The following is a 10,649-nucleotide window of genomic DNA, read 5'->3' as shown; positions in this document are numbered from 1 at the left end:
CGAAGAGTAGCCGCGCCGGAGATCGACACCGACGCGACAAACAGGAGTTACGTCGAGGACGCGATCGAACGATCAAAGAAAAGCGCGACCGAAGAATTGAACAGTAGGATAACGGCTATGGAGAACAAGGCGGAAAGAAATTTGAAAAACGAAATAGCGTCGGTGAGGGACGCAGCGCTCCTCATTCGTTTAACTCTTACGAAGCGGATCAACACAAGATACGATACGTAGCCGCGCCGGAGATAGGCACCGACGCGGCGAACAAGACCTACGTATATGGCGCGATAGGGCGGCTCAAGAGAGTTTTAATCGAAGAAATAAAGAAAAACAACGCGATTGAAGAATTGAGAAGCGGAATCGCGACGTTGCGAAACAACGCGCGTCTCGCACGCGAGAATTCCTAGGACGCGGGGGAGCGCAAGATACGGCGAATAGCCGCGCCGGAGGTCGGCACCAACGCGGCGAACAGAAGCTACGTAGAGGGCGCGATTGAACGGTTCAAGAGCGTCGTGACCGAAGAGATCAAGAACTCTACCGATCAAAACTTCAAAGGCGTCATCGTGACAAACGCGACTCAAGGTTTAAGAGACGAAATCGCGACGTTGCGAAACAACGCGCTTCTCGTATGCGAGAATTTCTACGACGCGTCGGAGCGCAAGATACGACGCGTAGCCGCGCCAGAGGTCGGCGCCGACGCGGCCAACAGGAGCTTCGTCGAGGGAGCGATCGCGGAACTCGGAAAGACTTTAAGTGACGCGATAAAAGAATTTAAAAAAGAGTTCGTTACTGTGAAAAATACCGCGGATAGGCACGAGGTTGAAATCATCGCAATCAAAACTGTCATACAGCTTCTCAAACAAAATAAGCGTGGAAAAACGTAGACTCGTGGAAGAATTGCACGCGCCGGCGCGAAAAAACTTTCCTCGCCGTCGCGTCGTGGTGCGCGGTTACGACGACCTGTGGCAGGCCGACGTGGTCGACATGCGCCCCTATTCGCGCGCAAACGCGGGTCACAATTACATTCTGACGGTCATCGATGTGCCGAGCAAGTACGCCTGGGCGATCCCGCTCAAGAGCAAAAGCGGAAAGGAGATCGCGACGGCTCTTCGAAAGATCTTTCGCGAGGACGCGCGACAGATCCCCTAGAAATCTGCAAACGGACAAAGGAAAGGAATTCTACAACGCCGACGTTCGCAAAATCCTCGATGGGCGCAAGGTGAATCACTACTCCACGTATTCGGTGATGAAAGCGTCGGTGGTGGAGAGATTCAATCGCACGCTGAAAAACGACATGTGGAAGCTCTTCACGCTCCAGGGATCGTACAGATGGATAGACTCGCTGCCGCGCCTCTTGTCGAATTACAATCGTCGTAGACACAGAACGATCCGAATGCGTCCGGCGGACGTGACGCCCACCGTCGCCGAAAAACTGCTGCGCACGGTGTACAGTCGCGCGAAGATAGCCGCGCCGGCGAAATTTCGAGTCGACGATCCGGTGCGCGTGAGCAAATTCAAAACGATATTCGAAAAAGGCTACACTCCCAATTGGACCACCGAGATCTTTCGCATAGCCAAAGTACAAAGGACCAATCCCGTTACGTATCTGCTGAAAGATGTTCGCGGAGATGCGATAGCCGGAGGATTCTACGAACACGAGTTGCTACGCGTCTCCAATTCCGACGTCTATCTCGTGGAAAAAGTCCTGCGTAAGCGCGGCAATCAAGCGTTCGTGAAGTGGCTGGGGATGGACAGTTCGCACAATTCGTGCATAGATAAGGCGTCTGTATTGTAAGAAAAAATACTTAGACATTCGTAGACACGAGCAACGCGTACTTTATTGTTAATAAAAGTTTACACATTTGTTGATTTGTTTCTTACGTGTTATTAATTTTTTACGATAAAACAATTTTTAAAGCGTATAATATTGTTTCTTTTTTACAACGGTATTCCGTAATGTCCCCACGGAAGCGTCTCCTCGCCGTTCAACGCCACGTATCGCTTGTCGTCGTGCGGACTGAGGGCTAGTTTTTGCTCCGACACGGTGTTAACCTCGTGCAACGTCGAGCGTATGCACGACTGGCGCGTCTTCAGCTCGCGCGCGTTCCGCAGGCACGCCACGTAATCCTCGAACGTGATCCTCTTCGCGACTACGTTTCTCTTAACACGCTTTATTCTCTTGATGTCGTCGCGTCCGAGTACCTTGTAAGTGTACATCTTCGCTCTGAGGCCCACGAACTCCGTCATAATCGCGCCGTTGTTCTCGTCCTTCATCAAACCGGGCACCTTCTTGTTGACGCGCGGCATACCGTGCGCGTTATTCTCCGCGTAATCGCTCGTGTCGAACCTGTGTATGTCGCGTTTCATACGCTCGTACGCATCTTCGCACTCCAGCGAATAGATCAGACTGTCCGTATCCGTGTAAGCAATTCGACACCGGTCGCCATACAACGGCACCATGTAGTCGTAGTGAAACTCGTAGAGACGCGTCTTGGATATCTCGAGAATAGACATACCCACGTAGACCGGTTCGTTGAATTTTACCTCGAGCCTTCGCAGCTCGATCGCGACCAGATTCTCCGAGAAAACGCTTGCTGTGAAAATTCGGCTTAGCTATCATCGCCTCCGCGCCGTATCTCCCGTCCCATCGAGTCACGAGACGCACGTCCACGTGATCGCGCACGTTCTCCATCGTTTTGCCGAAGACGGCGTTGTTCATCAGTTTGTACAAATTCCGTTCGAACTCGTTGCTCGCGCGCGTCCTAAGCGTGGTGTTCAGCTCGATGTAGACGCGAAGCCACAGTGACTGGGTGAATCGCAGAACGCGACGAACGCGCGTCAGGCGCATACCTAGTCGCAGACATTGCTGCAGGTTTCGATAGTGCATCACGTAGCGCGATTTGTCGTAGAGAGTAGCGAGCAGTTTCTCCTGCCGCTTACCGGGCGGTTTGTCGCGCGTCGGGCACAACGGCAGATCCGCGTGGACGTCGTGCAGGTCCCGCGGATACTCGAGATCCACCTCCAGAATGTAACCGACGTCGCTGTCCGCCGGCACGGTCGTCACTTCGAAATTCTCAGGGTCGTCGAGCCACTGGAAATTCGCGTACGGCAACGATTTGCTCATAGCCCATCCGTACAGATTGTTCACGTCGTAATACATGAGATACGTAGTAGGCTGGGACGAGTCGTACGTCGGTACGTGCCTGTTGTTAGATCGCGCGTACCTAAGCGAACATTGACTGAGGCCGCCGCGTATTCCGCGTTCCACGAACAGCACCATGTCGATATCGGTGAGCAGCTCGAAACGCACGCCGGTGTACCTCAGCATGGCGTCCCACGTGTACCCCGGCAACGTGTAATAATGCGCTGGATCAAGCCCATAACTCGCTGAACACGCGTCCCAAAAATTTTCAAATATATCTGCCAGAAAAAGTACGTTGGTCTTGAGATACAGATCGCTGTACTCGCCGAGATTTCGCACGCGAAAACGTCGCCAGACCCTCGTCGCGTGCTCGTAGTCGCTCTCGCTCGCGGTCTCGTCGGTCAGGGAGCTGTAAAAGACCTCGCGCGGCGGAAGCTCGGTCTCCCGCAGTTTGTCCACGCTGTCGACGTACTCGTACGGAAATACTCCCTTGCGAGTGAGCAGATCGACATCCTCTGCGCTCAAATTCGCGTACTCCGAACGCGTTATTCTCAGCTTGTCCTTGTTCAGATAGGACGCCAGGGTTTCGATACTCGCCGCTAAAAATTTATACGAGTCCACGAATCGAAGCTTCACGTACCGATCCCATCCCCCGTCCGTCTGCGTTTCCTTAACGGTCTTCGAGAAAGATATGTAACTTTCCTTCGTGAGCGGCAGCAGATCGACCCCGCCCTCGAAATCGTTCGCAATTTTCTCGACGATGAAGTGCGTGTCGTAACCCGACAGATTGTGAAAGAACACGGGAATCACGTAAACGTTTCTGTAATTCAGATTGCAACGAGAATGCGCCGGACTTCTGTAGCGTCCGGTTAGGTGACAGTGATCTCGCACGCGCTTGTCCTCGGGTTGGAACGATTTCCCGCACACGTGACAATGAGTCGCGAGCCGAAATTCGCTTTTCTCGTCCTCCGTAAGTTCTACCATCGCTATATTGGTGGAAAATTTATTCTTAACGCGATGCGCGAGAATGCGAAGCTCGTTCACGAACCACGAAACGCAATCTTCGCCGCGACGATATCTGTACGCTGATGCGGTATCGTCGTAGATACAGCACAGATAGTAGCCCAGGCTGAACGGTACGTGACGCTAATAAGCGTATCTTTCCGTTCTCGCGCCCCCTTCGATGTTTTCCCTCTCCCGTTGTTCGAGAAGACACTCCAGATCCGCGTACACCACGAAGGGAAGCCGCTCCTTTCTGTCGTGATTGTCGAACGACAGCCACTTATCGTTCTCGTTCGGAAGAACGATGGCGCAGTCGTTCATTTGGCCGCAGTCGACGCTGTGGGCGTCCAACTTATCGCGCGTATAGAAATAGTGTAGACATCTGCGAAATAACGTGCGTGCGATTACTATGCGTATATAAAATAACACCTCGTCTTTTTCCTTATTCCTCATTTTTTTTTATTTCTTTCACCTACCGATCGCAAACGTGCTTCGCGCACCGGCTCACGGTCAATTGCGAATTCACCAATCGCGACAGATTATTTATCCAAGCGAAATGGCCCCGGTTGACGCCGCGTAGCGTATCGCGCAGCAGATACAGGAGATTTACGTGCCTGTCCCTCTTATCGTCGGTTAACCGCAGAGGCACGATCGCGTTGTCGTCGGCGCCCCGTCCAAACTTAGCTTTCTTTTCAATTCCTTCCTGAGTTGTAAATACGTTGATCAATACGTCGTTCTGACGTTCGAATTTTCCGATTTTTTTTCAGATCTATGGGAAAAGCGATCCCGTCGAGATTCAGCACCGTAATCGGGATACGAGCCGCATCGTTCCGCGTTCCGCTTGGCGGGATACAGAGCAGTGACCACCGCGCGCGCGAAACACGCGTCGTTCTCCGACCGCACGTTGACCACTGCCTTTTTAAGTCTTATACCTAGCGGTAATTTCATCCAACATCCCACGCGCATGGGATTACACTTGTTCACGTTCACGATTAGGTTCAGTATTCGCGACAACGCCCATCCGCTGTCGCGTTCCTGAAATTCGTCCAACCGCGTTAGAATCGCGTCGCGCACGTACCTATCGTACCACTCGCTCAGATCGGACTCCGGGAGGAGCTGTTCGTTCCGCGTAGCGATACTCTTCACATCGGTCTTAACGTCCGTTACGAATTCCCCATTGAATATGACATTGACCTTCAGACACCCGTGTCTGATCATATTATACCGCACTTTTTCAAGCACGGTGCCCTTCGCATCGTCGAGAAATCGCGCGGACTCGATGTACGTCGAGTTCGTCACAGCGCCGGTCAGTACGCGATGTTGGAACGCCGCATCGATCTCGATCCACGAGAAACTTCTGCCGCTGCTGCTACCGCCGCCCCCTCCGTCCAAGCCGGCACCTACGGCGCGTTCGAATTGTCGACGCAAATCCTCCCTCGAACCTTCCAATCGCGCTATTAGAGCCACCAGAGCGGTCACGGCTCCCGTGTTTCCTCGCTTCTCAGAGCGTTTGACTCGACACTCCTCCTTTCCACATCGCGTCCAGAAGGGTTCACCCTCGGGAACGCTGAATTTCACTCAATCGAAAAGACGACGAGACCTGGTGGTTTGAATCCGACGTATCCTCTCTCCTCCGTACACCGTCTCGTAATAAAGATAATACTCAAGCGGCAGGCAACGCATATAATCGTTCGCCCTAACGAAGTTTGCCACCGTCGTCTCTATCCACTCTCGCTCGCGAATAGTTCGCGTTCCGATTTCCCTTCGCAGATGATAGGTAGCCAGATTCAATCGCGCGTCCTCCTTCACCACCGACGCGCACGCGTTTGACGACAACGGTGCTTCGATTCTCGCCGATTCGTCGTCCGAATCGGACGAAAACTTAGGCATAGACTCGCGACAGCGCAGTTTGTCGTCCGATTCCTCGGACGAGGGATAACGGCAATCGTTCATTCGCAAATACGCATCGCTAATGTTTAATCACTGTACCAATGAGGGTCTTTGTTCCAATACTCCTCATCTCGCCCATCCAAAGAGTCCCATAACGCCTTATACGCGTCAAAATCATTATACACGTAATTACCGACGCGTCTTTCCCAAACTATACCATGAAAGAGATACGTCCGTTGATCACAGAGATCGGCTATTCCGATTTCGTCGACGTGCCGCGGATCCGACGCGTACGGATTCACATTCCTCGCGAGCGGTTCGCTGATTTTTACGAGCGGTTTCGGATTTCTGTTTTTTACCCACACCGGTTCGCAAAGTTCTGCGTACTCGTCGCTCATATTACGTTAAGAGAGAGACAAACACATTAACTTATACTATTCCGATGCGCTTTACGCTGTCGCGCCCACTCTCCCTCGATACATTTGTCTGTTTTTGCCGCGCCGTCGCGCGCCTGTTCAATTTATACCCCGTTCGTTATCTCAACGGAGGACGTACCCCTGCCGGATACGCTCTTTCCCGGAATGACGACAACCGCTCGCCGCATCCTCCGAAAAACAAAAGGAGGAAACGACGAGAGCGACCTCGAACGAGTTCGGACACGCGCTAAAAAGATAATCGCGAATCGTACGAATTGAGTGGACGAAGAGATGAGTCGCTTCTCTCGATCTCGATACGCTGGGATGGGCCGGAAAACCGCATCCGACCCGTCGAAAGAAAGAAGCGCGCGACCGCGCCGCGATCGACGACGCGACGATTCTATTGCTGGAAGGCGCGCGATTTCCGCGCGCGGTCGATAACGCGCGATTTTCCAAAACAATCGGTAACGGCGGGAGCGCCGCTCCAAGCGCCCCCCCTCGGAACGCCCGCGTCCCCCCGCGCCGAGCCCCGTTGGCGGTCCTGCGGCGCGATATTCCCCATTACCCGCCCAGGGAATTTACTTCCAACAAGGTCCCCACAAATACCAGTAAACAGCCGTCCCTTCGCGAGCGGTTCGCTGATTTTTACGAGCGGTTTCGCGCTCCCCCCTCGCCCGCCTAGGGACTTTTCCCCGCAGGTCCCCCCCTCCGATGACCCTTAACACCGTCCCTCGACCCCCTCGCCCACCGCTTACGGCGTTCCCCCCGCGGCAGCGAAGCCCCCCCAACCCCGCTAACCGCAAGCGACATGCCTGAGGTTTGAAGTGTATATTATCCCCCTACTGGCCGGCTACAGACGTACTCTACTGCGCTTCCGGCGGCGCCGCGACGCGAGGATAAAGAACCATGCCAATCGATTTCGATGCGGGTCGATGTGCGAACGCTCGCGAAATTTGATTGGTGGCGAAGCGCTCCTGGAATCGCGCATGTGGTTGATAAGAACGGGATCGCGGTAGCGCTTCCTCATCCGTCGCGAAGGGCTCGCCGTGCGCGTGAACTCGCCCAATCCGGAACATACCGCCCGCCTCGAAACGTTGGTTTCGAAAGCAATTCGACATTTGTTTGAGCCGCGCCTCGAGGAGTACGGTTGCACGCGGATTGAGGAGAGTGTTTGCGGTAGCGAACGAAAGTGCCCGGGGCTGTGCCGCCCGCCATGACATCTAGCTTTGAGCTAGCTTACGCAACTTAAACTTAATGCGGCTTAACTTAATGTACATTGAGTTGTCGCGGCACAATAATACGCGACTAGAATGTTGCGGACTGAAATTGAGTAAACTCAACTGAACGCGATGTCGATGAAACGCGGGTCAATCTTACAAATAGGTAGAATCTTACAACTGAATGGAACCTTTGAACTAAACGGAACTTTACAACTAAACGGAACGTTACAACTAAACGGAACCTTAGAACTAAACGTAAATTTACAAGTCAGCGAAACGTTACAACTAAACGGAACCTTACAACTAAGCGGAACGTTACAACTAAACGGAACCTTAGAACTAAACGGAAATTTACTACTAAGCGGAACGTTGCGACTAAACGGAACCTTAGAACTAAACGGAAATTTACAAGGACCTTATAACTAACGTGACTTAGATCGGGGTTGAGTGACATCCGTTGTCGACTCAATTTCGATGGGAAGCAAACACAACTTTGCGATGGGACGGTTATACTCGGAATGCGCAGTTTTAACCGATACGACGCGGACAAGTCCCTCAGAGCCCGCGCGCCAGTGAGTGACCCTACCAAGCTCCCATTTACAATTTGACGCAGTCGAGACATATCGTCCGCTCCGAACAAGACATCATCGACGTAGATGTCGTCCGTCAATACAGGGACAGCGAAGGGGAATGATTCCCCTTCGTCGCTGACGAGTTGATCCTTAACGCGGAGCGCTTGAAATGGCGCTGACGCGGTACCGTATGTGACCGTGAGTAACTGATATTCGTGTATTCAAATCTTCGTCGATCCCTAGGATTCGCTGATAATTTCGATCGCGAGAGTCGACCAAGATCCGACGATACATTTTTGCTACGTCCGCCGTATAAATGTACTTGTGTTGCCGCCATCGCGATAAAACGGACGATAAATTTGTTTGCAGTTTCGGACCGGTGAGGAGATGAGAGTTTAGAGAGGTGCCGTTGGTCGTATGACTCGAAGCGTCGAACACGACTCTTAATCGCGTGGTGGAGCTCGTTTCTCGAATTACCAGGTGATGCGGTATATAGACGACTTGCGACTGCGAGATGTCTGCGGGGGGCACTTCCTTCATGTGCCCGAGTCTTTCCTATTCCGCGAGAAAGTCGAAATACTTGCGTTTTACGTCCGGCTGAGTCTCGAGCCGACGAATCAACAACTTGAGTCGTCTTTCCGCGATATCACGAGATTGCCCGATATCAATCGGTGGACCATTTCGAAACGGGAGTCGCACTGTAAAGCGCCCGTCAGCGGTGCGCGAATGAGTCGCCTGAAAGTGCTCCTCGCATCGTATGTCGTCGGGAGGTAAATAAGACCGGGAGGGAATCTCTTCAACTTCCCAGAATTTTCGCACTTCTTCGTCGAGCGTGCAATGGAGCGCGACAATGAAATGGAGGCTGCGCGGAGAGTGATGAGGCATGGAGGTAGCTCCCGAGAGCACCCAACCGAAATGCGTCTGAATCGCGCCTGGCTGACCGGCTGGTCCATGTTTCGCGTTAACTAGAATTTTATCGTAGAGATCCGACCCGATAATAAGCTCGATTGGAGACGAGCCCGTCGGATCGTCATCGGCGAGTTTTAAGTTCGAGAGATGCCTCCACTCAACCGTGGACGGAGCGTTTCTGGGAGCGTATCCGGTTAATGATTTTAATATGTACGCGACTGTAGTAAACGTCGGATTCAGACCATCGCGTGGGGAAATGTGAACTAATGCCGTTGATCGAGAGATGTCCGTGTCAGCGCAGTTGACGTCGACGTGTGAGCTCGTATACGCTCCAGGCGTAACGTTTGAGCGGTTCTTTCTGTAAGGAACGTCAGCTCCGACTCACTATCCAGCAAGGCTCTGACGACCAGCGCGCGCCCAAACGGAGAGCGCACGGTAACTGTCGCGGTGGAAAGTAATACCGGAGCCGGCACAGCGGCCGTTGAGATTGACGATAACGCGGCGACGCTCGAAACCTCGGTGGTTTCTGGCTGCATCTCGGTAGCAACGGTAGCTACATTAGCTGGTGACGTCGTCGTATCGACGTGGATCATTGTGTGATGCTTCTGCTGGCATTTCTGGCATGAATATCGACTATTACATGCTTTGACTGAATGCGCGATACTCAAGCAATTAAAACAGCGTTGCGATTGTTTTATAAACTCCCGTCGCTGAGGCGGGGTTTTGGATGCAAACTGAGGGCATCTAAATAGAGCGTGCGGTTGATCACACAATGAGCACGGCGAGGTCGCAATTGTGGAGGCGGTTGCGCTCGTGACTTTCGAGCCACGATTGAGCCTGATCGAATCATACGGATGAAGCTCTTCGAGAGCGAGAGCGCGGGAGGATAAAAAGCGGTCGAGATCCGCGTATGCGGGTGGTCTATCGCTTTCACCGATTTTCAGCTTCCACGCTCGACGCGTAGCAGGATCAAGCTTCTGCGTGACAAAATAAACTAGCATATCATTCATGATATCTTCGGGGGTTCTGTCAAGATTCATTAACGCTGACACCGACTGCTCCGGTCTGGAATTTGATTGGTTTCATAAACCGACGTTTTCAGGCCGTTATCTTAATTTTATGTCGCAACACCCTGTTTCCCAGAAAAGAAGCACCGTCATGGGCATGGTCGATAGGGCTTTTTTATTATCTCACCCTAGATACCATCAAAAAAATATAAAATTCATACACTCTGCTATCTAATGACTACCCATTGACGTTCATATTCGACACTATTAATACAAGAATAAAATCTTTACTTTATAAACGTACACGTATACAGAATGAACCTCCACCTACTAACGAAGAAAGCCGTGGCCATTGGTTCACTGTACCTTATGTTTCATATATATCGGAGAAATTAAAAAGTGTGGTTACGGATCTGAATGTCAACCTGTCATTTTATAGCTTGAATAAATTAAATAATTATATCAAAGTCCAGAAGGATATTCTTTCTACTCAA

At 52.0% G+C, this 10,649-nt stretch overlaps 1 protein-coding gene across 1 annotated transcript; it reads right to left on the bottom strand.

Moving 5' to 3' along the window:
- Window positions 1–1,935: 1,935 nt before the first annotated feature.
- LOC139822692 (uncharacterized) lies at window positions 1,936–4,123 on the bottom strand. Its single transcript, XM_071794644.1, has 2 exons — window positions 2,663–4,123; window positions 1,936–2,574 (listed from the first exon to the last, which is right to left on the bottom strand). The coding sequence occupies exons 1-2, from the start codon at window positions 4,121–4,123 to the stop codon at window positions 1,936–1,938; spliced, it is 2,100 nt and encodes a 699-aa protein (XP_071650745.1).
- Between the last annotated feature and the right edge of the window lie 6,526 nt (window positions 4,124–10,649).

This window comes from Temnothorax longispinosus, chromosome 12 (assembly GCF_030848805.1).
Source record: "Temnothorax longispinosus isolate EJ_2023e chromosome 12, Tlon_JGU_v1, whole genome shotgun sequence".
In the NCBI taxonomy this organism is placed as follows: Eukaryota; Metazoa; Arthropoda; class Insecta; order Hymenoptera; family Formicidae; genus Temnothorax; species Temnothorax longispinosus.
The sequence above is the reverse complement of the archived record's forward strand: the minus strand, read 5'-3'. Positions and strand labels throughout refer to the sequence as shown.